A 25,530-nucleotide genomic window follows, 5' to 3' on the forward strand; every position below is an offset into this window, starting at 1 on the left:
AATAATTTTATCATTATTAATTTTGTTACTTTACTACAGCACCTTCTGGTTTTCTTTTAATCAATTTATATTTATTTTATATTCAATAGAAGAAGGCAACATTAATCAACTTGAAGTGGATAAGTGTCAGTCGGTAGGGCTATATATTAATTTAATTAATTAGTAGTATATTTAATTATTAGAAAAAGATCGACAGAGTGGTGAGATGACCAGCAGCAGCTTGCCTCCCTCCTTCCATCTGCTTTCCTTTGATGTTTCCTTGCTGTTGCTGTTTCTTCTATATACTATATTTTAATTATCATACCAAATCACAGCTGATTGATTCGCCCTTCTCTTTTTTATTAATTAATTTAATGTGATAAACAAATTTGTTGTAGCATTTCAATTCAGACAAGACTTTTTGTTTTTCTTTTTCATTATTAGTTACAAATATTTCCTTAGGTGATGTGATAATGAGTAGAAGGAAAAAGGAAGGGAGAATGCAATGGTGTTGACTTTAGCACTAAACTGGTGTCTTTACAGGAAGAGGTAGTAGAAGTATTCAGTTAATTATTAGAGGCAGGCAGCCGCAGCCAGGGTCTGGGTCAGGGATCAAATTCACAAATCAATCTTGACCCACTCCAAATATATATATATGTGAGAGGTGAAGTGCGAATGAACAACATATGAGTCGGTACGTGGCCGAGGGTAGGTATGTACAAAGACAATTGACTAGGAAGAATACTAGTAGTAGTATCATCACTAATATTAAATTGGTTTGTTCGCGGAGGAGTGGAGCTCAGCTCACATACCACCGGTGAGGAGTGTCAGACACCCAAACGATTACTATACTAGCTATATTTTGAAGGCGGTATTTTCTTGTGGCTGCAACGGCTTGCTTCTTTACAACTCATTTTTTACTTACCTATACATACCCTCCTCCCCAGTCCCCCTCATGCCGTCACTGCACCAATTTATTTAATATATATAAAAACTCTGCACCAAATTAATGCAAGCTTCCTTCCCAAGCCTTTCAATTTTGCACTTTATTTACAATTACATTACAAAATAGTATCATTTATCAACACAACATACAACCCAAAATAAGGTCCCACTAACTTGCCTTTCCTGCAATGCTATCTTCAGCCATCATCTCCCCAGGTTGCCAAAACTAACTGCTCTCAAACCATACAACTCTTGCAAGTTTTATCACGTCAAATCAAGGAACAAAACATCAACTCCGGAAATGTCAGTTTATTACCAGCTAAATTTTTTGGTGAAGGATACTAAAATAATAACTACAAACACCACCACATAGGCAGCCTCCAAACGAATCTTCGAGTGAAATGAGATTAAAGGATCATTAGTCACCGCATAGCATATCCCATATACACACACAAAATATTGGCTTGACTAAGGTGCTGCCTCATAGCCCAGTAATTCAGCATCTTTCAGATGCCTTCTCAGCCCTCCACTAGTAGGCCTGTATAGTCCAAACATTAATCAACTAGAAGCAAAAGGGAGTTATTTTGTCCAGGCACAAACCAAAAATTACACAATTAAATTTCAGAACAACTGTTTTAAGTCCTTGCTTTCTCCAAGTATATGTTTGGATCACACATCCTAATATGCACGAGAAATATCTGAATTTTTGTGGGTTGACCTACTGCTATACCCAATCTACAATTTATTTTGCCCTTGTCACTTACTTACAGCACCTCTTTTCAATGCCCACTTGTGTAGTTTGCATTCCAGTTTTAAACTTCATGCATGGATCCTGTTTTTTGGGCTGATATCTTTCATGCGATACCTAGTTCGCTAGGGCTACCATCACATCCTTTACAACAACTGCTTAACTATAGCCTTTTTGGGCATCTACCATATCAAGCGCCAATAACACAATGATGCAATTACTTGTTTTATTTGATACAGAAGAACCATGCATAGGGGCAGAAAATGAGGACTGCAAATGATACGGCCCTGGCAACTAAAAAAACTTGCATGTTACTTAGCTACAGCCAAACCAAATCAGTATGACATCGCAGCCCATGTGTGCTAGAGAGACTGTTTATTAAGGCAAGATTCAGGAAATTAAAACTGAAGGTGTTAGTCATGTAAACTAGAGAATGTGTGGTTTCCATGAGTGGAAGACAAGAGTGTCATTCTTAAACAACTCATTCAGATCATTAACCACCATCTTTTATTTTGATTTTTTCCGTAAGATAGCAAGATAGCATAAGATTGCTAGCAAAAAGCATCAACACTTGAAAAAGTCACACTTACAGTCCATTCAGCATTTTGATGCTGTCATAGAAAAACCACTGCAGAGTAACAACAGGACCAACAATTGCAATTCGGACAGGAAGACTTCTAGTAAACAAATTGGCCAGCCCAATGTTTTTCACAGCCTGCAAAAATACAATTTATACCCCTTTATTCCTATGTAAACAAGTATACTAGGACCTATACAGAACAAGTATACTAGACTTAATCCCAAAACCAATACCTGCATTACAGTTGCAGCCTTTTTATTGTAAAGAGATGAAACTATATTGTCAGCAGGATTAGAGATTACAGAACCAACAGCTCCAGCAGCATAGCCAGCTAAACATGTCACACCAAGTTGCTGGGCTTTTGAGCAATCTTCCCTCTTTCTTTGTATAATCTTGCGATACATCATTTCCACAGAATGCTCAAATGTTGTGAACATAACCATGGAAACTGAAAGGAGCAGGCAAGTTAGGAATTAAGTACACAGAAAAATTAAGAGATGAGTCTACGCAACTAGCATCATTATTCTCAAACATAAGATATTATTTGGTGAAGATATGTATCTCTTCCATTACTCTGCTCTAAATGCGTATTTATATGAAGTACATAGAAAACATGATTACCAAAGTAGTCCTAACTATAACAACAATGTTATCCATGGAATGCAGATTATATGTTTGGGAAGGTTTAAACTAGGATGCTTTGGTGCTCTTCTACTGACCTAAGAGGCAGTATCTAGATTTATCACTGAACACACAGTACGAAATGTCTTAGTGCCAATATAACTGGAGAGGCAAAATGCAAGTGGTCCAACATCCAACAGTTTTCTCTAACTTGAATTGCAGGGAGTTATAAGGCAGAGCTAAAATGGGGTATTGAGTACAACTTTTAGTTATACCCTAAAGTTAATTGTTGGGGTAACATCATGTACTAAGTGCATGAAAGAGGTCTTAATTGGTAGGAATTCCTAAAAGGGATATACCATCACATAATTGTTGATGAAGAAAGTAGCACTCTTACGCGATGAATTGAGGTCCAGGAGTCACAGTGCTGAAAGACCAACATTGAATAAAAGTCTTAAACAATACAGTTTCTCCAAGAAATGCAATTTGAAACCATCACAGAAAATTCTTCCAAATCAAAGTAGGAGAGCGTCAAATAGAAGCATATCTAGGCAATCAATTATAAAGTAGCTCACTAAATTAAGAACGTTACATGGCAAGTTACGACCCCAAAGTGGCAGAAGACCCTTGTAGAATCTGCAACCAATTTAAGTGCATGAATATCAGCATTGTCAAAAGAGAGATATCCTATTTAAATTAACCTCAGCTGTTATGCGTGCTTCAATTACCCGTAAAGTCCTTCATTAGCATAAAGTTTCGGAAATCCATCAACCAAGCCCTTGGCAAAACTTGACTGGGTTTGGACTCGAACTTTGACAGCTTCAAATGGGCAAAGAGCAACATCAGCAAATATTTGAGCAGATGCACTGCTGAGGAAGAATATCACACCCTTGCTCTGATCTTCCAATTGATCGCCATATATCTTTTTGAAATATTCATAAAGACCAAATCTACATCCACCTTGTACACCATATCCAAAAAGTTTGCCAGACCAACCCCTCCAAAGAGCAGAAGCGCCTTCTTCTCTGCACAGAGTACTAAATCCTGATAGTATGCCGCTATATTTAACTGGATTCACCTGAAACGTACATATATTACCAGAGGTATCAATCTTTCAAAAAATGTAATGAGGGCAGTGGGGCCTTTGGAGGTTTGTTTCCCTATCTTCTTTGTTTATTTATTTATTTATTTTTCCCTGTTTCGTGAGGAACAGGGTGGCACTGGGAACCTCACTTGAACTTGTATACAATGAAAATCTTTTCTGAGTTACTAAAGGACAAATAGTATCATCCGATAAAAGGGGCGAGAAAATGAATACCTAAGAGAAAGAAGTGCAGCGGCAAAGTGAACGATAAGAGAAAATTAGAGCATGCGATCAGTTAAATAGCAAATGACAACGGGAAGGCTGAGACATGCCTAAAGGATATTGGAAACAAAATCAGAAGACAGAGAAATTGTACGCACTGGCACAAAAGCGTAGAGGAGAAACTCCCAAATCTCCGAAGGCCGTTTCTGCGGTTTCAAGTTACATAGCGACCGAATACGTCAGCAAAGAGCCAAATGATCGGCATTTTGGGACGAAGGTAACGTGATGAGGAGAGAAATTGAAGCATGAAGTGCAGGTTTGGAAGTACTGCGAACGAATTTCGGAAAAAGAAAGGCTGAGTTACCATTTGCAGAGTCCGTATATTTATTAGAGAGAAGGCAGAGCAGGCGGTATGAGAATTGTTGCAAAAATTTCCATTTGGGGTGAAATGATAAAGAGGAAAACCTGCATGTTGACCTTCAAGACGTCGAGAGGGGTGATGGCAAGATGGGTGGCTCCAGCGCTCAGCATTCCACCAGCCGCACACACCCCGTAGTACTCTGCTGTAAACTCCTCTACTCTGCCTCTGCGATTACTCATCATCGCAAACACGCACCAAATGTGCCTGATGTTGGTGTTGAAGACTACTGAAGGCGGTTCAGTTTGGTATTGTTAGGCCTGGTTCCAACATTTTAGGAATGGACTGACGTATCCGAGAGAGAGAGAGAGAGAGGGAGGGAGGGAATCAACAGCTTTGTCTGGCTCTCAAATGCCTCCACGTTTTCATGCTTAGACCCGCAGGTTCATTACATTAGTCTATAACCAAAAAATGGAAATCATGCAGGCTGCAACCCTAATCCTTTAATTACTTATTGCCTCCTCTTGGGCTTGGGCCTTTCATTTTAGAGAAGTAAATTATTGGCCCACTCCCACTCTCCCACACAAATTAAAATAATAATAATAATAACCAATTCTCTCATTCTCTAAATTTTAATTTATTTAAATTGTTTTATATTTGCATTCCGTTTTGTACCCAAAATTCAAAACCCACGACATTTTCTCCGACTATATATATTTTTATTAATTTTTAAAATAAAAAATCAAAGATTCCAATTGAGTTTGAGACTGCATTTTAGTGTAGTTGGATAAAAGATTGGAGTGTAATTTTACGAGACATTTATTATAATATTTGATGCGTGTGATTTTAGCATGATTCTAAAGTTATTAAATTTTGATGTTGGATTTAGACTAATTGAATGAAAGCACTTGAGAAAGATGACTTGCAAATAAAAGGTTAGCACATCGATGCTTAAATTAGTCCCGAATTTAAAAATAGATAAATATAAAGACAAATTATAACGAGAAATCGTGAAAAAAAAAATGAGAATTTCGTAAACAAGAATTTGAATATCGGAATAATAATATAGTAGTGGAAGATTTCTTTGAAAGTGGCAGGGGGGTCCATTTTGAGGAGCCCCTTGTATACTAATGATCATCTGGTTACTATGATCTATTTCTTGAGAAAAAAAATACCTGGCAAGGAGTGAGCTGCCAACTCAATAAGTATAGCTAATTAGTCTATATATATAGATACATATGCAACAAGTAAAATATAATGCAACTATACCAACCAGTAAATATTCATCATATAATAACAACAGATATAAGATAACACATATCCATGATCATATATTACTCTACGACATCACATTTGACATTATCATTTATTTTCTTAGGGCCTTGCTTACCCGAACTAGCGTACATCATTCAATGGTTTTGTCGGCCATCCACATCTCTTTCAGTAGTATACAACACAGGACACCCGTCAAATGTGACATCCCCACACCACCCTAGTGTGTAGCAATATCACGACATGATATCACAATGAACATGGCATCCCCACACCATTCCAATATGTAGCTATCAGCACAAGATATTCCCCTCTACTTGGAATACCCTGGTACCCGTCGCGCCATGATACCTAGCTTTTTATCATTTTTTTTCCCCATACCATATATTATATCATCAATTACATCGCCATCACAACCCACAACTCGTCTCAATTAAATGATCGTAAATCATGGAATATGCTCCTCGTTAGGTAAGTCATCTTTTCATCTCAATTCACAATATTTTTCATCAATATTTTGGTTATTTAGTTTCAGCAAATAATTAATTTTCTATTGATAAGTCATCACCCAATACATTCCCCCATCAAATATAATATAGGGATAATTATACTCCCCTCTCCTGATGTGTGGTATGATTATACGTATGCCTTTTGTGGTTTGAAAAAGTACATTTAGCACCCCTGAGTTTTGTTTCGGTCTAGCAAATAAGTCCTTATGTTAGTCAAAATTCACTGAAGTGCTTATATTAACAAAAAAAATAAAAAAAAATTCTATATTCACGCCCAATTAACTTATTTAGGTCAACTAAATTATTTTGTAACCAAATTATCCTCATACGTCTTCACGCATTAATACATGTGATGAGGTATATCTTCATCATTATAAGAGTAGTTTAGTCCAAAAAAAATGTTTGGCCTACAATAAGAAAGTTTTAAGTCAATCAAAGAAAAATATAAATTTTTATTCAATTTTTTTTTTATAATATCAGCAAATTCAGTGAATTTTAACAAATGGGTGGACTTAATTGTTAGACGGAAGCAAACATCGAGAGCGCTAGATGTAATTTGCTAAACTACACAGAGTTTACATATAATTACACCAAACCTGAGCGGAGGGGAGTGTGATTATCCCAAACAAATGATACAGGTGAAACAATTGGTACATTTGATGATCGCCTAGATACACATGAAAATACGGCAGCAAATAGAGTGATAGAAGTCCTACTTTTGTTAATCTCCTTAAAGAAAATTTATGACAATCCTTTTGTTTAGGACTGTTTATGGCTGCATACTTTCTGGTTTGTAGGAAGAATACATCACAGCGGGCAATTGTGCCCATCTGCCATCCTGTTTATAAATTTAGGTGTAACAGGAGGGAACCAAGCAATTAGGTAACTTGGTTTCTATGAGGAACGAGCTTTCATTAGTAACTGTTGGAATTCAAAAGAAAACGAATACAGAAAAAGTAGAAGAATTGGGGGAGAACGTAGAACTCCATTTCAGCAAAATATCTCTGTAATTTCTGTTACGACTAAGAAGATGAAGAAGAGAGATATATATACACAAGCCACATCAGCTAACTACCAAGTAACAAACTAACAGCCTAGGCAATGAGGTGGCCCAATGAAATCAAGAATAAATGATGTAACAACCCACGCAGGCAACTCAGCAAAATACAAAAAGAGCGCATTCTCATAATGCGCTTTGTCCTTCACCCTGTATCCAAGAGTTCTTCAACGTCTGCTTCATTCTCATCAAGGTGTTGAAGCTGCTGCTGCTGCTGGAACTTAGATTGATGGTGAAGGTGATGACTAACTCCAATAGCCCCCCCACAAGTGGGACTGGGATCGAAGGAAACCAGGCCCAACTTGGAAATAAGCGACAAGAAGGATTTCAAAGGTAGAGATTTTGTAAAAACATCTGCCAACTGCAGAACACCAGGAACAAACGAGGGGGAAATAAAGCCATCCTTGTAGGCGTCGCGTACAAGGTGGCAATCCAACTCTATGTGCTTAGTACGTTCGTGGAAGACAGGGTTCGCCACGATGTGCAACGCGGCCTTATTGTCACAAAATAATTCAACCGGCAGAGAATGAGGAACATTGAAGTCAGATAGTATATAAGAAATCCATCGAAGTTCACACACCGTCGAGGCCAAGCTCCTGTATTCAGACTCAGCAGTAGAACGAGAAACAGTCGACTGTTTCTTAGTTTTCCAAGACACCAATGCATCCCCAAGGAATACGCAGTACCCGGTAAGAGACCGCCTAGAATCCAAACACGACGCCCAATCAGCATCACAGAAAGCACGAAGATTAAACGAGCTAGCAGCTGGAAAATAGAGACCTTTAGCGGGACATCCCTTAAGATAGCGCACCACATGTAACGCCGCCTTCCAATGTGAGTCACAAGGTTGATTGAGGTATTGACTGAGTTGTTGGACGGAGTAGGAGATGTCCGGTCGAGAAAATCCCAAGTAGAGTAGCCGTCCAACAAGTCTCCTATAAGAGCCAGGATTAGAAAACAAAGTACCAGATGCTGCAGCCAACTTCAGTCCAGGAGGAAAAGGACTCGACGCAGGTTTGGCATGAAGAAGTCCAGTGTCCCTGACGATATCCAAGGTATATTTTGTCTGAGCAATGTAAAGACCAGATGAGCTACGAGCTATCTCAAGCCCAAGGAAGTATCTTGCATCCCCCAAATCTTTAATGGTGAATAAGTCATGAAGATAGCATTTAACCCGAGCAATATCATCAATAGAAGGACCCGTGATGAGAATGTCATCCACATAGACAATTAGAGCCATAATACCTGAGGAGGATGGTTTCACGAACAAGCAGTGATCATGAACAGATTGTACAAATCCATATGCAGTCAACTTCAAGGTAAACTCTGCATTCCATACAGCCTTGGATGTAATTTGATAGTCTATGACTGATAACCATTAACCAGTTTTACTAAAAACTCACATCAGATCTTATTTAGGCTTTTAATGTTTATTTTATTTGCCATTACATGACTACCTTCTATTACTACATTTGACATTTGCTTCTATTTAATACATAAATTTCGGGTAAATTGTAATTTACCTATCTGTGTTACATAAAATAGACAAACAATCCCGAATAAAAATAGAATATTAATTTATCCCTCTGTATTTTTTAAAATGTAACAATTTACCTCCCTATATATTTAAAATCGAAGCAATTTACCTCCTTAGGCAGGGAGGTAAATTATTTCATTTTTTAAAACACAGGGGGTGAATTGCTATTTATTTTTCATAGGGGATAATTTGCTCATTTTCAATATCATAGGAGGGTAAATTGCATTAGACCCCATAAATTCTTCTATAAGTCAAAACTTACTGAATTTGTTAATATTACAAAAAAGTCATATGAAAATTCATTTTTATCCTAATTAATTTAATATCGATTTTTTATTTAATTTTTTTGTTAATATCTACAAACTCAATAAATCTTAAAAAATGAAGGAATCTATTTATTAGACGAAAACAAATCCCAAATATATTCTATATAACTTTTTAAATCAGAAAATTTTATATACAATTGTATTAAATGTATCTATCCCTAATTTTAATTTGTGAATATGCAAGACTCAAATTAGTGACCCAAATGGATGGCATCAAACAAACTAGGTATATATATATACGTATGTATATCTTAGAGTCAATTACATTATACCCCTTTATAAATACAAAATCATACTATTTCCTAAAAAAAATAATATTATACTTGCACCATTTTTAAAAATTCATTGTTTTTAAAAATATCATAAGATTATTAGAGGACTAGTCCTACAAAATAGAGGTTAGCACTCCGATATTTAAGTCAGTAACGAGTTAAAGAATAAAAAGAAAGAAAATATTAAAATAAAGTGAGAATAATGTAATATGTGTAGTGCAAATTATAAGCTTGAAATATCCTAAAAATCGAGAGAGAATAGTGTAGAAAAATGTGAGTATGGAAATAAGTGTGATGTTACCAGAAGTTTGCACAAGACCTCTATTTATACACTTGTACAGAATTGGATATAAGATCAATTACTGAGTTACATACGCCAGTAGAAAGCTCTTTGAGTTAGCTGTCCTCCGCAACAAACTGTTGAAAATTTGAATAAATATTCACTAAGATATATAAACTGTACTGAGCCCTGCCCAAGTCTGCCTAAAAATTTAAGAGTTGGTTATTTATAGATTTTTCAACTCATTTGACATCGATTTACTTAAAATCACTTGGAAATATTTTAGAGTGACAATAACAAATGTGTTGGCAAGCTATACAATGATAGATCAAATTTTAGGAGAAGAAAAAGTAATTATCCTAATTGACAAAAAGGTTGACCAGAGTCCAGAGTGGAGGCCGTTCGCGGAAAGTTCCAGCCAGACGCCAATGCCGGTTTCATGGACCGACGCCTAAAGTTAAGTTCCTTTTTCTCTAAATTTCCGAGTTTACGTTTCCGTATTGCATATAAATTCTCCTCTGCTTTGTAGTTCGTATGAATGAACAATAAATCTCATCTTCCGTCAAAATATCTCATACCCTCCCCCCATCATTCTCCACTTTTTCCTCATCTTGGGATGTGCAGACCCATGACTCAATATTAACAACCTTCATTAAACCAACAGATACAGGATTCCTTCCTTCCTGTTAAATTTGAATAGGGTTATTTTCACCTCATAATCCCACGATCTATCTATTTGTTTCATCAATTCATCATCCTATTCCCACGGCTTTTATTCATCAATTCGATGGGGTTCGAGAAACAAAATGAAGCTGGGTCATCCACCAATTCGCTCCGCTCCTTCCCCAGAGAAGACACACCCTTATTGTCCTCCCACGCCAATCCCCATTCCCTTTCTTCTCAACCCAAAACCTTCGCCAATGTCTTCATTGCCATCGTCGGCGCCGGCGTCCTTGGCCTCCCCTACACATTCATGCGTACTGGCTGGCTAACCAGCCTCATCATGATTTTCTTTGTCGCTGCTCTCACCTACCGCGGCATGATGCTTCTAATTGCTGCCCGCAGGAAGCTTGAGGGTTCCCCCCACTGTGCCTTCTCAAAGATCTCATCTTTCGGTGATTTGGGCTTCGCTGTTTGTGGCTCTGTTGGCAGATTTGCAGTTGATTCAATGATTGTTCTCTCCCAGGCTGGCTTCTGCGTCGGTTATCTCATTTTTATTGGTAACACTCTCTCCAATCTTTTTAGCTCCCCCCTGACCTTGTCTGCTGCCAGCCCCAAAATTTGGGGGGTTTCTGCCAAGAGTCTTTACATTTGGAGTTGTTTCCCCTTTCAGTTGGGCTTGAATTCGATTCCATCGCTAACCCTTTTAGCTCCTCTGAGCATATTCGCGGATATTGTGGATTTAGGTGCAATGGGGGTGGTGATGGTTCAGGATGCCCTCGTATTTGCCAAGCAAATGCCGTTGGTTGAGGCTTTTGGCACTCTGTCTACCTTTTTTTACGGATTGGGTGTGGCGGTGTACTCCTTTGAGGGGGTTGGGATGGCTCTGCCGTTGGAATCCGAGATGAAAGACAGGTCCAAGTTTGGGAAAATTCTAGGCTTGACCATGATTTTTATTGCTGCCATGTATGGGGGATTTGGGGCATTGGGGTACTTTGCATTCGGTGACAACACGAAGGACATCATCACGGCCAACATGGGAAAAGGATTGTTGAGTAGCTTGGTTCAGGTGGGCCTCTGTATAAATCTGTTCTTTACGTTTCCGTTGATGATGAACCCAGTTTACGAAGTGTTTGAGAGGAGGTTTTGGGATGGGAAGTACTGCTTGTGGATGAGGTGGATGCTTGTGCTGGCAGTGAGTTTGGTGGCGTTGTTTGTCCCGAATTTTGCTGATTTCTTGTCGTTGGTGGGAAGCAGTACCTGCTGTGTACTGGGCTTCGTTTTGCCTGCACTCTTTCACTATCTAGCCTTCAAGGATGAGATGAACTGGAGACGAGCTAGTGCAGATGTGGGCATCATTGCCTTGGGTGTTTTTCTAGGAGTTACTGGAACTTGGTACGCCCTCCTAGAGATTTTCTCTGTGAAGGTATGAGGAGATGGTTCTTCAACACTTGTGAATGCATTGAGTACTGGATGATTTATGTTCTAGCTACTGATCATAGTGTGTACACCATATTAAATGTCTCCATTGCAAAAAGTATACATATTACCTGCTATAGATTCCGACATATATATATATATATATATATATATTTTACTGTGTAAAAGATTAGCCACATAGATGTTTGGTTATGCTTTACTCAATTATTTGTTGATGACTAAATCAAAACCAATATGTTACAGGAGCAGTAGTATGTTTGTCATCTGAAGGTGTCATCGTAAACAAGTGACCGGGAAAGTTTATCTAGGTAATAGACTTGTATGCTTATTATATAGTTGTTTGCTTTTAGTGTATATTAGCATTTTTCTGAAAAATGAGTTATTGCACTATTTTGGTGGTCATTTAGTTATATCTTCCGTTTTAGATTTCTGTTTTTTTTTTTCTTGTTACCGAAATAACTTCTTAATTGCCAGAAAGATGTATAAAAAAGCAGTAAATTTCTCTTTTAAGCCTCAAGTGCAGAATTATTTGTAAGATTTTGAGTTACTCAGTATTTCAACATGTAGAACTTCCATGTCAAGGGTTGCTGGAGCCTGGATTCATATCCTTGGCTTAAACAAAATGATAGTCCTGATCCTTATCATGGAATCAATTGGGAGTAGAATAACATTGAACAACCACATGAAGCCTTTCGACACCACCGTTCTCCTCAAACATCAACTACCAGTTGTTTAGTGTGAGGTTGGCTCTCCACATCAACAAGCGCGTTAAGATTAGCCTTAGCCTAGCAGTGTGAGGGCGGGAAGTTGGCTTATTGGCACTTGTGGTTTTGTGTTGATCTTTCAAGTCCCGATAAAGTTTTATGTTGTGTGCAGTGAAGCCCGATCCAATCCAATCCTCTAGTTGAGCTACAGATTAGATTGAGCAGTTTGAATATGGTGGCGTGTTGATTGAGCATCCTTTAGCATGTCCAACTGAATCGTGTGTTTGTTAACAGTATTTCACTTATGATTTACCCAAGATGTGATGTCATTAATCCATTTAAATATCTATGCATCTGCCGGCCCCAAATGCAGAACAATACATAAAAGAAAGAAATCATGGGTGAAGTTAGATATTTGGTAGGGCCTCCATTTCCTTTTATATGGCTTGCCTTTTATCAGACACTAAAGTAGCTACACAGTTCATGCTTTTGTCCCTCCCATCTTTGATAAAAATTTTAGGATAAAATGCATAAAATTCTCAATATTTTAACAAATTCGCTAAACCCCCCTTCTATTTTAAAAATAGGCAAAAACCTTTTACATTTTATTAAACGTAGCTTAATTGTCTCTCTTTATTAAATCTAACTAATGATATTAAATTTTTTTTTCATAAAATGACTGTTACTTCCTTGCTTAATATATATTATTTTGTATTTCAATGACCATTGGAATAATACTAATATCAGAGCCATTAGGTTTATTCAATTAATCTTAATCGTTGGATTTTAAATTTATAAAAAGATCAAGGGTTCAGATTTGGGAAAAATGCAAGCAACCCCCTTGTGATACCGCAAATGAACAAACTACCCTCTTATGAAAAAATAAATAGCGATTTATCTTTCTATAAGGAAATAAATTGCTTTATTTTAAAAAGTACAGGGGGTAAATTGCTATTTTTTTTTCATATGGAGATAATATACTCATTTTCAATATCACAGGGGTTAAATTGCTATCCACCAATTTAGATTTTATTGGTAAAAAAAAATGTTAAAAAAAACACCCACCCCCACCTTGTTGCCTACCCCCCTCCCTGATCACCGCCACCCCGACCCCTGTCTCGCCTCCCCCTCCCCCCAAACCGCAACCCCCACCGCTTTCCCCCTCCCCCTGCCTCCACTCTCCTATGTAGATGGGGGTGATGCCGTTGCCCAATTAAGAAATGTCGTTGCCCTTCTGTGCATGGAAATAGGGTTGGCAGACGAGTCGAGCGGGCTCGATTTTGAGCTCGACTCGAGCTCAATTCTCTTTGTTTATCAGTTTTTTCTATTTTTTTATTTTTTATATATTTAATTTCATATTCAATACTTCATCAATTTTATATTCAAAATTGACCATATATTATAATTATTAATCAATATCATACAGTTGATTTTGAATAATAATAAATTGTGGTACTTTTATTTATATATTTAATTTTTATACAAAAATAAAACTTAATTAACAACTTAGTAAATTATAATATTTTTTATAATTAAAATTATTATTTAATATGACACATATAAACTTTATGTTATATTTTAATATATATTTGTATTGTGTTATACCTTTTTTAAATTGACAAGTAATTCACTTATAGTATTTTTATCTATTTCTGATTTTATATTTATATCAAGATACATATTATGCATTATGCAATTTGTTTTATTATTTATAAATTTATGTCAAAATTTAGTGATCCTATGAATTAATCTTAAAATAATGATAATAGTCATAAAATAAATTAAAGGACCAAATCGCAAATATTTGAAAATAATAAAACCAAAATTACCAACTTCAAAGTTAAAAGACAAAAATTATCGACCACTATAAATACTGAACCAAAATTGCAATAAACCTTTATTACACAGCCCACGCCCTGGGTCCAACTTCCACTATTACAGTCATCATTGAGATTTGGGGCTCCACTTTTTTAATCAGACTTAGATTAGAGCAAAACTCTGCTATATATCATTAAGAAACTCAAAATGGAGTGACTATGAAACCTTAATAAGTGACAACGAACTGCAAGATCTATTCTTGTTCCAGTTTTAAGGAAAAGCAACCATTTAGTTGTTCTCTGCCCTCTGCAGTCCGACAAAATAGAAGATTCTATGCGATGCTATACAAAAAGAATTTGTATCGCAACTCCTCGCATTCCCATTCCCACTTCCTCCCCCTCCCGGTTGATATGTGGAGCAAACATAATCTTCCTACTTACCCCAAAGTCAGTTATTTCCTTGGAGAGAAAGGGGGTAAGGATTTGCAAGACGGTGAAATTTTCAAAATTAGAAAAAGAAAAAGAAAAGAAACAAGAGTGCCCACTATGACTATCATCACATAAACAATGGCAGCTGTCGCCAGTCCATGATTCTTCATTTCCAATTCCCTCCCAAAGCCAAAAACCTAATACTAATAGTACCACACAACAGCACTACCCCACACTCCCACTCCACTCCATTCCACACCCCTCTCTCTATCTATCTATAACTCTCTCTCTCAGTACCCCCACCTCCCACTCCTCCTCCTCCTCCTCCTCCACCCCTTCAACATGTTCATTCATCTTGTATTCATCATTTTTGCTTCTTTTCTTCTTCTAGCTCACTCTATCATTGACTCTAATCACAATAATAATAATAATAATGCTACATCAGCTGCTACACTACAGCCTCTCAAACTACGCCCTCTTCCTGATTATGCTACTAACTACACATTTAACCCTCAGCTTCCCCCCAGATCCCTCTCCGCCTCCAAGAAATTCGAGGGCTCATCGGAGCTAGTCAACCTCCGCTATCACATGGGCCCCGTTCTCTCCTCCCCGATCAACATCTACCTCATCTGGTACGGAAAATGGGCCCCCTCCCAGCAGCTCCTTATCAAAGACTTCCTCCTCTCCATATCCACCTTCAATCACCGGGCCGCCCCCTCCCCATCCGTCTCCGAGTGGTGGAAAACCGTCTCCCTCTACACAGATCAGACCGGCGCCAACATCTCACGCTCCATCCTCATTGCCGGCGAGTACTCGGATCGTCTCTACTCCCATGGTTCCCACCTCACCCGCCTCTCCATCCAGGAAGTCATTGCTACAGCCGTCAAATCCAAGCCCTTCCCTGTGGACCACAAGAACGGAATCTACCTAGTGCTCACCGCAACCGACGTGACCGTACAGGATTTCTGCCGTGCAGTGTGCGGATTTCACTACTTCACGTTTGCATCGATGGTGGGTTACACATTGCCGTATGCCTGGGTGGGGAATTCAGGGAAACAGTGCCCGGAGGTGTGCGCGTATCCATTTGCGGTGCCGGGATACATGGGAGGAGGTGGGCCAGGAGCGCTGAGGCCACCGAACGGTGATGTAGGGGTTGATGGGATGATAAGTGTAATAGGGCATGAGCTGGCGGAGCTGTCGTCGAATCCGCTGGTGAACGCGTGGTACGCGGGAGAAGATCCGACAGCGCCGACGGAGATAGGGGATTTGTGTGAAGGGTTGTATGGGACGGGGGGTGGAGGAGGGTATATAGGGGAGGTGATGAGGGACGGTGGAGGGAGGACATACAACTTGAACGGGAGGAGGGGAAGGAAGTTTTTGGTGCAGTGGATTTGGAGTCCGACGCTCAAAGCCTGTGCAGGTCCCAACGCTCTAGATTAGACTACATTATTAAATTACCCGCGCCTGTAACTCAAGTCAGCTGCCAGTGTAGTGGTGGTAGTAGTAACTCTACTCTCTCCCAGTTTTTAATTTTCATTATATTATATTGGAATATATTCATTTCTTGATTGACGATAGAAATATAACAGAAACGAAAGAAGGTTGCTAGTCTTAATTCTTTTCTATCTTCTTGAAATCAGTTGATTGTTTGTTTGTTGGAGGCAGAGGGACTACTAATTCTAATTTAGTATAGTATTTCCAAATACTTACACACTCGAAATTAATTCAGACAGTTAACTGGTTGGGATTATGTGCTTCTGCTGCCGGAATGCAGAAACATACAATTAAGGTTAAGTAGCTAGCTGCTAATAAAACCAGTAATAACATAGTCTTAATTTTGTTATTAAAGTCTATAGGATTTTAGTTTTAATTTTGTTATTAAAGTCTATAGGATTTGAGTTTAAGCACATAGTCTGATGGTGGTGCGTGCGTGGGCTGCGCCCTCCGTCTTCCATCTCCATCTCCATCCATAAACAGAAATGATGATAAATAAGAAGGCATGGTCGGAAGGAGTTATTGGTGTTGAATGTTAATGAGCAACAGCTAAGCCAAGGACCCACCATTCCATTCATCATCATTATCAACCACCTCTCAATTACTACTACTATGTCCCATTCACTCCTTGGGCCCCCTGATGGCCCATTCAATAGGAAAATATCATTTTGATTCACATTCCCCAACAACCTCCAAACGTACTCTCAATTCCTGTATTGGGCTTGCTTCATTTTAATGGGCTCTCTCCCAATCACAAGTGCAACCAACATTTTCCTCTTATCCCAACAAGATCGCACGTTTAGTGATGATAGAAAGAATCCAAATTGGAGAGTGAGGGGGAGAGCAATAGGAATAAGTTTGCACGTGGTGGGGAGTGAGTATAATTTGTACGACAAGTGTACACTTTGCTTGCCACGTTTCAGCATTTCCTGCAATACCTACGCATCAGAAATCGGCTGCTCTATTTATATATTGACAATCCTGGACATAGAAAATGCATTTATAACACAACGGTGTATTGCGTGCGGCAGAGGTAGAGGTAGAAAGAATAGATATGGCGGATATGAGAGGAAGCGGCGTTGTGTGCGATGACAGGTGTGGCTGTCCATCTCCCTGCCCTGGTGGCATCGCTTGTAGGTGAGAATGAGATGCTCATATATTTTCACTATGTAAAGTAAAAGAAGGTACATCCTTAACTAGTCACAACTGGAATATGGATTGGTCGTTGGTGCAGGTGCTCAACAGGGGGCGGGGATGATACGACAACGGAGCACAAGCAGTGCACCTGCGGGGAACACTGCGGGTGCAACCCCTGCACCTGTTCCAAGTCGGAAATCAGGGGGACTGGGAAGGCCTTTTGCAGGTGTGGTACTGGCTGCACCTGTCCAACATGCGCTGCTTGAGACACTCCCTACTAGTTTATCTTATGAACATGATATCAATATTCCTATACTATGCATTTTGTATGTATGTGCGTGTTTGTAGTGCCTTGGGCGTTTAGTATGTTGCCCGCTCTCGGTTGCTTTACAGGCTACGTCCAATAAGAGCGCATGCGCCTCCTAAGTTATATGTTATAAATGATCAGTTGATGCTAAAACTCATGCCTAGATATTCTGTTGCAATTTCTTGTTTGCTCAAGCAATAACAACATGACTTTCGCAGCGGCTGGTTGATACCATACAAAGTATGTAATTCAATCACGCCCAAGTTGCATGCAACAAATATTATTTAGAGAAACCTTCCTTTCTTTTCGTTGAAGGCTACCCTATAGTGGACTCCTTTCCATCCATATGCATCCACAAGAGCCCTACCCTGTGTATATTTCATTTCAGCAAACTGGCAGTAAATACATATACCTAGTCTTCTTGTGATCTCGCCATTCTTTGGAGGTCACCTTCTCTCTCTTTCGATATGATAGCTTATTGTCTCCTCCTTCCAAACACCGTCCTCCAGACTTCTTTCGTAGAAGGATACTGCTCCACTTGTTTTCAGAGCCACTGCAGAAACACTTCTTGTCCCATATCGTCCCTGTCATGTTTCACAGAATCAATAATGTCCCTGTGAACTGGGGTTGAAACCATGGAAAATCCGACAAATAATTCTTATTACCGAAGGTGTATCTGCATCCACAAAAATGGCACTCAAAAGGTACTCAAAGGCAGGAGGATAAATGTGAGGTAGCTCCTCTTCATCATCATCCTTAGTAGTGTCGGTCATTAGTTTTTCAGTTATCTCTTCCATTGACATTTCAGCATCACAACATTTTTGCACTACATCCTCAAAACTGTGTCGCAACCTTTGAGCCTGCAGTCCAATATTGAGAAGAAAAGTAGACATGTAACTGCTGTTTATATTACATAAACTATAAAAAAAAATCACAAAAATAAAAGCAAACAAGGGAGCACTTATATAAATTTTATGGCTTACTGATATGAACCAAAAACTACAAAAATGGTTATCCCAATTCGAACAGGATACAGTTCCTGAAATTGAGGAAGATGGAAGATTTTTTTGAATTTGTTCTCTGCCATTTCATTTAATCACCTATATATCAATAGCATAACGTATATATAATAATACTAGTGGGCTAGTGAATCTCCTACTTCGACATACCAATATCTCATTCTTTGGTCTAACACGATGGTTCATTCCTATCATTGCCGTCCCCTTCAAGTGGGCCTTGTCCTCAAGGTCCAAAGGTAGGAAAGCCTTGAAGCCATGTCTGTGGCCCAAAGAAGTTGCAGCAATCATGAAGGAAATCCCTTGCTCCAAGATTTCACCAAGCCTAAAATAGTGCTGGAAATTAAATAGAGGCTTCCAAGTAGCAAATTCCACCGAGGAGTCTCCACGCATTTTGAAGTTGAGGACCCGTTTATCAAGAATAGTTTTGCAACGGTAGTAGTAGAGATTGTGTGAAGACTGTCACCAACCTAAATTGAACCAGCAAGGAAGTGGGTCGGCCAAATGAACACACTCACTGATAGGGCCCAGAGGAATTAGTAGAGGGCACAATCTGATTGTAGGCCTTTTCACACTACTCACCCCCATTAACTAAACAAGTATCCGTAGGGCCCAAGAGAGGAAATTGAGCAGCAAGGGAAAATAGCATTCTCCAACAGGAGCGATGCAGGGCAAGCCATCTAAAGGCCCGGCTAGAGAATCCTAAGTTGTTTGACATGAAAGCATGGTGTGGGTATAGATAGTTAAATCTTAACACAATACAAATAACATGTTGACTAAGTTGCTCCTCAAACCTAAACGCGTCGACCTCATCAATAAATACTCTTTGATCAATCCAACAACTGCACAATATCTCAGTCATTCAGTGAAAAAGTGTTATTTCACATGCTAGTCTTTTCCGTAAAAATCGACCTTGCTCAAGACGTTGCTAGCGTCCATTAACTCCTATTGCAGCATGTACGCAAACCCCCTGATCCAACAATATTACAAGCAAAGTCATATAGATCAAAAGTATTAGGATACAAAGCATGGGCAAGGTGTCAGCAAATGATATACATCAGAACTATTGGTGGCAAATTAGATACAAAAAAGCATCATATTACCTTGGGCCATGGAGTGTCCAATTTTGCATTTGACAAAACATGAATGCCAGGAGAAACTTCTATTATAGATGGACCATCATCTTTTGGCCTGTTAGTAATGTAAAGCATGGTCATCGAGCAAAGATCAGCAACTATTAGATTGAACCCATTATACTGGTTTGCTTCTCCAACGAGTTCCTCAGCAAATTCTTGGGGGCTTTTTTGAGTCTGCAAGATGGCAAAGGATAAGCATAGTATGCAGCGCTAGCGCCTCAAAATATTCATCAACAAGAACAACCACAGTAAACCTCAAACAAAAAACTAATACATATGAGCTAAAAACAAAGCATTGGCACCGAAAGATAATAGTCAACGAAAAAGTGGTGGTGCCAATGTGGAAAGTAAGGCAGTGGCTTATCTACTAGTCCTCCTCTGCAGGACTGCACCAGAGGAGAACCCTGGTGGGTGATGGCACTTTAACCCTATATCACTAAACACAGATTACCATAGTTTTGAAATTAATTCAGAAGATGGTTAACTTAATGGACTTCACCCAAATTTTTTTGCTTCTTACAAGAAAAGAATAAGGAAAAGGTTACAAGTGAACTGTTACCTTCAAAAAGCGAATAGGGAGATCTCCTCTGCTTTTGACTTGCGAATGGGATGGGATTTCTCTCACATTCGTAACAAAAGCAACCTTTCCATCCTTGGTGCAAGCCAACCAGGTTCCACCCGCCCGCCCATCTCTTCCACCGACTATTTCACCGTCCTCCCACCACCTCAACGGCGTCGTTGGCCTTTAATGACAGAGTATACCAAAATTTCAGTTGAAATCACATCCAGCAGGAAAAATAGCATGTTAGGAACATACCGATTGTGATATTCGTCTCTGTTGAGCAATAGGAGGAAAGGGTAAAATGGATGAGATTTCCATATGAACACCGCTATACACATTATTTGGTTTCCAGACAACAAAGATTCAATTTTGATAAAAGGGTTTATGCCTATTTGTTTATCTTCAACTTCATCTGAATCGTCGTCGTATAAGCATTAATAAAACATATGCTGGTGGTGGCGGAATACAAGAATATCGAATTGCTTCTATCTATATATGCTCAGTCACGTGTCACATAGGTCGAAGTCAGTGGAGGACAATCTTTCCCACTTTGCCTTGCTTCCCAATATTTTATCAAACTTTCTTTAACGGTTATAAATTATATACAATCATGTTTTTTATTTAAAAAGGAAATAAAAAAGGAAAAAGGAAAAATTGATCTGGAGATATTTTATCAAAGTCGTCTTATGACCTTCCTGTTAAATACCTTTGATTTTTGGACAAGCTTTTAAAACCTTATTTTTGATTAAACGAATGTCTTCATGACAAAATCTATAAGCTCTATGGACCTTAAGATTGGGTAACCACCAAATGTAACCATTATATAATTTTAATATCTATGGCTCATATAAAATTGTACAATTAAGTGTTCTCCATAAATATCGACCCTCTATGGATCAAATATAATTTTGTCTACTCTATTTTTCTTAAGACCATTATACTCTTAAAATATCTACTAATTTAAGTATTGGGGCTTTCTCTAGTTTGATTCTGATCGTGTTGTGTTTTGTAGGCAATGTGTATAAAAATAAGTTGGCCTAAAGGTTCAAGTGGCCCAAGAAGAAGAAAAAAAAAAAATAGAAGGTCCATGGTACCCTTCGGAAGGCCCAAGACATCCCACGCCCATAATGCTCTCAAGAAGCTAAGGATGTCCCAGCCTACTATCTAACTAGACAAGCCCAGACAGCTCAAGAAGCCTAGGAAGAAGGGAGGAGGCCTAGGACATCTCTCGACTTAGACCATGGTTAAAGCCCAATAGAACATTCGGTCCAAAAAGCCCACATACGTAGCATCCCATACTCCATCGTGGCATCCAGTTGTCTTAGGTGTCAACAATCACCTCCAAACCACATAAGCCCTAGAAGTCCCACGTGAGCAAGGAGGGGCCCTCTGGCGGTTGAGACTCCTCACAGGCACGGGGTCTCCCAAGATAAAGCGAACTCCTATTGAAGCACTCCTAGCTATAGATAAGGATAATTTATCCCTTATTTCAACCATCCCAACCAACTTCGCAAGATTCTCGGGAGTGAGATACACCCCTTGTAGATGGGGACACTTCCTCTATAAATATTTAGTCCTCCATATGGGGGGACACCTCTGTTACTCTCTAAACCATCTCTCTTGCTCTATAAGCATTATTTAAATATTTTTCGACCATTCTATAAGCATATTATCATGCGTTCTTGCACTTTTCATCAATTTTATTCACCATGAATTTTTCAATCAAACTTGTTTACATTTTGGCTTATTCAATCTCAAATCCAATACTAATTTGGGTGTTGGAGTGCTAACGTTTTATTTGTAGGTCCCCTTTTACGATTTGCATTCTCTTCGATTCAAATTTTGAGTGATAGTCCAGTTTCATTAGACTCGTGTGTTTTTTACACGCATTAATAGATATACCTCTTAAATAATTGAGGCATACTCATTGCACTCAGAGCAGCGATCACCCCAGACTCATTGAAAAAAACTTTATTCTATTTTAGAATAACAACAATAATGAATTAATGTGCTCATTCCATAGGTTGAATTAAGAGGCTTTGTTAGTGAATGTGAATGATGTCGTGTCGACATCATTAACAACAAGAGGTAAGAGGGTTTTTTAAAAGTCAAATAAGACCTTCTAATGAAGGTAAAATCCAGGGATCCCATGTGATAATAGAAATATTAAAAAAAAAATCCTATGAACATTAAATTATCAATTACCCTCCCCCTCCCCCGGTGATATAAAATAAAGTTAAAAAAAATCCCTTTGCATAGAAATTGGACTACACGCGTTTTGACCGCGAATGGGCTATGAAAGTACACTTATTGTCCCAAAGTTTTTCAGAATTTTAACAGTATTTGGTTTTTTAATCAAATCATTTGCTTTTCTTTGATAATAACCCCTTATGCTTAAAATTAGGTCCAACATGCTTCTCAAATAAATTAAGCCCTAATAAATTCATACCTTGTTTTGACCGCCTTGTTTTCGGGTATTCCAATCCTTAGTTTTACGAACTTCCACCAACCACACTACCGCATCAGATAGTTCGCAGACATTTAGCTCCTTCAGCAATAAATATGGGTGGCAGACAAGCCGAGCCAGCTTGAGCTCATCGATTAAATTAGTTAACTGTTGTAGCCCTAACAACTTTCCACAATCCATTTTTTAAGGCCAAACCTCTAAAAGCAGATGTTTTAAAATTTGAGTGGAGGTGCCTGACACAAAACCTATGCTCAGCATTAGGAAACAATTCCTCCAAAGTACCCACAAGTCCCTTCTGTTTATCTGACATGAACGTGTACTTACAATCTTCCTCAATGTGCAAATCCATTTTCAACAAAGTTAAAAATCATTCCCATACCTCCATGTTCTCCCTCATTACCACAGCATAACAAATAGGGAAAAAATTATTGTTAAGGTCAATGCCAACAGCAGTCAATAACACTCCCCTATGTGGACATTTAAGGTGACACCCATCCATACATATTACTGGTCTACAACCAGCCAAAATGTTTATTTTCAGTGCATGCAAACATACATAAAATCTATCAAACAGATTCACCCCATCTGAATCATCAGTACCCAAAACCACTGTTGATCCTGGATTACTTCTTTTTATTTCATCTGCATAATCCCACAACAACGCATATTGAGCACTGGGGCTGCCTTCAAGTATCAGCAATGCAAGTCGTTTTGCTCTTGCAGCTTGATTTTTGGATATATTCACCCTCACATCTTCTATAGCATCAATTCTGAATCCTTTTACTCCTCTTTTAGGATCACTTTTGAACTTATGAATGTATTTTTGTGACAGCCAACTTGATTTCATGTTTCTGACATTAAATGAGATATTACATGTATGTCCTGGGACATAATTCCGAATTTGAAATGTGCATTCACCTTTCAATCTACAAGCATGTATTCACCATGGACAATCTTTGTCAAAACACTTTGCACGCACTCTCTTTTTGTTATTTTTTGTAAACTTTATGTTCCTTTTCATTTCAATTATATGTGATTGGATTGCAGTCCTGAATTCTTTTTTTGTGCTAAAGATCAATCCTAACTCAAAATGAGGGTGAAACATGCAAGATGGGTTAAATACAGGGAATGTTTCTCCCTTGTCTTCATCTTCATCTGACCCCTTCTTGGAGTTTAATTCATCTTCACTCCATACTGTGTTCTCATCCCCAAACAACTGCTCAAATTCAGTATTCTCGACCCTTAGCCCTTCTACATCAGGTTCTTCAACATTGACCCCATCGTTGTCTCCCTCATCACCCTCATCATCCTTATCTTCTTGCATTTTATATTCATACTCATACTCATTGTCTGAATCATCAAATGATTCACCCCCTGAATAAGACTTATAATCGTTCAAAATATTCACCCCCTCAAACTCTTCACCCTCCTCAGCCACTAACTGCCCGTTTATATATATTTCAATCTCCCTGAGATGTTCAAACTTTAGAAATATATCTTGCAAAGTCTCATTTGTTGTGATTTCTTTCATGGAGTTTTCTTCTTTTATGAAATAATTCTTCTCTCCTCTAATCCCCACATAGTTGCTCAAATTATTTAAAGTCCCAAGTCCTACAAATTTGTGCTCAACATGGTCAAATTTATAGCTTTCGCCTCCCACATATTCAGTCTTTTTCATTGTTCCCCCATAGTGAACTATCATTGTTAGGAGCCCACTATTTATGGCTGGGATAAAAAATAGAAAAAAAAAAAAAGAAAAACAGACAAACAACATAAAAGAAAATAAATTATTAAAACTCAATAAAGAACAGACTAAAACATGTAAGCATAAGTACCAACTTTTGTATCAGAATATCAATACTTATTCTGATACATATCAAATATCAGAGAATCCATAATTAACTTCAGCATTTTTGATGTATCCCTTTAAGTGCTTATACAACATTAGTAAATGTAATATATCTTCCAAAGACGGGTCATATTTATTCCCTTATTCCAAATAATTAGCTATCAACTGTTATAACTACCACAGAGAAATCTTATAGCTTTCATGTTCAGCTTTCTCATGCAAAGACTAATTATAATGTAATACAAGATTTGCTATAGTACAACAACATGGAATATAAGTAATCTCAAAGTATATCAAGACCCTGTTTGTCTTGAAACTTTTGGACAGGTTATGATTGTGTAACATCATTATGGAACATATCAAAATAAAGTCAAGTATTCTTAACCTTAATAAGTAGTGAATTCAAAATTTACTATACAATGAAGATCATAATAAATTACTAAATGTTTGGAAATGACTATGTAAAGGGAAATTGCAATTATAATTCAACTGATGTCTTGCCTTGAATTCCGTAGAAACAGTGAAACCAAATTGTCCTAACCTATTATCTTGTTCAGCAAACTTTCAGATACGATATAAATTTGGCCCATATTCTATATTATCATCATATTCAGATTGTCTGCAGGTCATAGGAGCAGACAAAAAGATAATCCATATATTGTTTGATAATCTAGCAAACAAAAAGATAATCCACATGCTGGTAAATTATTGCCACAAATATA

At 38.2% G+C, this 25,530-nt stretch overlaps 5 protein-coding genes across 7 annotated transcripts; 3 read left to right on the plus strand and 2 right to left on the minus strand.

Moving 5' to 3' along the window:
* Positions 1–985: 985 nt before the first annotated feature.
* On the minus strand, positions 986–5,004 carry PHT3;3 (phosphate transporter 3;3). Its single transcript, XM_011094624.3, has 6 exons — positions 4,645–5,004; positions 3,602–3,951; positions 3,466–3,509; positions 2,486–2,700; positions 2,263–2,387; positions 986–1,462 (listed from the first exon to the last, which is right to left on the minus strand). Exons 1-6 carry the CDS (start codon positions 4,780–4,782, stop codon positions 1,393–1,395), a joined length of 942 nt encoding a protein of 313 aa, XP_011092926.1. The 5' UTR covers positions 4,783–5,004; the 3' UTR covers positions 986–1,392.
* A 5,267-nt stretch (positions 5,005–10,271) lies between these two features.
* LOC105172994 (amino acid transporter AVT3B) lies at positions 10,272–12,939 on the plus strand. 3 transcript variants are annotated; one of them, XR_848689.3, is made up of 3 exons: positions 10,272–11,876; positions 12,134–12,198; positions 12,458–12,939. XR_848689.3 is itself a non-coding variant. In XM_088886268.1 (1 exon), the coding sequence occupies exon 1, from the start codon at positions 10,578–10,580 to the stop codon at positions 11,880–11,882; it is 1,305 nt and encodes a 434-aa protein (XP_088742394.1). In that variant the 5' UTR covers positions 10,273–10,577; the 3' UTR covers positions 11,883–12,008. The 3 variants fall into 3 exon arrangements, 1 of the variants encoding a protein (XP_088742394.1); XR_848690.3 differs by having other exon boundaries at positions 12,767–12,939; XM_088886268.1 differs by lacking the exons at positions 12,134–12,198; positions 12,458–12,939 and having other exon boundaries at positions 10,273–12,008.
* A 2,002-nt stretch (positions 12,940–14,941) lies between these two features.
* EXL5 (EXORDIUM like 5) lies at positions 14,942–16,455 on the plus strand. Its single transcript, XM_011094628.3, has one exon. The coding sequence runs from the start codon at positions 15,183–15,185 to the stop codon at positions 16,278–16,280; it is 1,098 nt and encodes a 365-aa protein (XP_011092930.1). The 5' UTR covers positions 14,942–15,182; the 3' UTR covers positions 16,281–16,455.
* An 860-nt stretch (positions 16,456–17,315) lies between these two features.
* MT (metallothionein-like protein 4B) lies at positions 17,316–17,931 on the plus strand. Its single transcript, XM_011094630.3, has 2 exons — positions 17,316–17,471; positions 17,569–17,931. The coding sequence occupies exons 1-2, from the start codon at positions 17,389–17,391 to the stop codon at positions 17,735–17,737; spliced, it is 252 nt and encodes an 83-aa protein (XP_011092932.1). The 5' UTR covers positions 17,316–17,388; the 3' UTR covers positions 17,738–17,931.
* A 53-nt stretch (positions 17,932–17,984) lies between these two features.
* LOC105172996 (uncharacterized) lies at positions 17,985–21,025 on the minus strand. The gene is made up of 5 exons (XM_011094629.3): positions 20,748–21,025; positions 20,490–20,673; positions 19,898–20,104; positions 18,444–18,638; positions 17,985–18,362 (listed from the first exon to the last, which is right to left on the minus strand). The coding sequence occupies exons 1-5, from the start codon at positions 20,828–20,830 to the stop codon at positions 18,225–18,227; spliced, it is 807 nt and encodes a 268-aa protein (XP_011092931.1). The 5' UTR covers positions 20,831–21,025; the 3' UTR covers positions 17,985–18,224.
* Positions 21,026–25,530: the final 4,505 nt, after the last annotated feature.

This window comes from Sesamum indicum, linkage group LG10 (genome assembly GCF_026168435.1).
Source record: "Sesamum indicum cultivar Baizhima isolate 11 linkage group LG10, ASM2616843v1, whole genome shotgun sequence".
NCBI lineage: Eukaryota > Viridiplantae > Streptophyta > Magnoliopsida > Lamiales > Pedaliaceae > Sesamum > Sesamum indicum.

Excerpts from the sequence above, each read along its gene's own strand:
- LOC105172994 (XM_088886268.1), top strand. The coding sequence starts at position 10,578 with ATGGGGTTCGAGAAACAAAATGAAGCTGGGTCATCCACCAATTCGCTC.
- EXL5 (XM_011094628.3), top strand. The coding sequence starts at position 15,183 with ATGTTCATTCATCTTGTATTCATCATTTTTGCTTCTTTTCTTCTTCTA.
- MT (XM_011094630.3), top strand. The coding sequence starts at position 17,389 with ATGGCGGATATGAGAGGAAGCGGCGTTGTGTGCGATGACAGGTGTGGC. Across the intron at positions 17,472-17,568 it reads CCTGGTGGCATCGCTTGTAG|GTGCTCAACAGGGGGCGGGG; the intron begins GTGAGAATGAGA and ends TCGTTGGTGCAG.
- LOC105172996 (XM_011094629.3), bottom strand. The coding sequence starts at position 20,830 with ATGTGTATAGCGGTGTTCATATGGAAATCTCATCCATTTTACCCTTTC. Across the intron at positions 20,105-20,489 it reads TCCCTATTCGCTTTTTGAAG|ACTCAAAAAAGCCCCCAAGA; the intron begins GTAACAGTTCAC and ends GCCATCTTGCAG. Across the intron at positions 18,363-18,443 it reads TGGATGCAGATACACCTTCG|GGACGATATGGGACAAGAAG; the intron begins GTAATAAGAATT and ends GAAACATGACAG.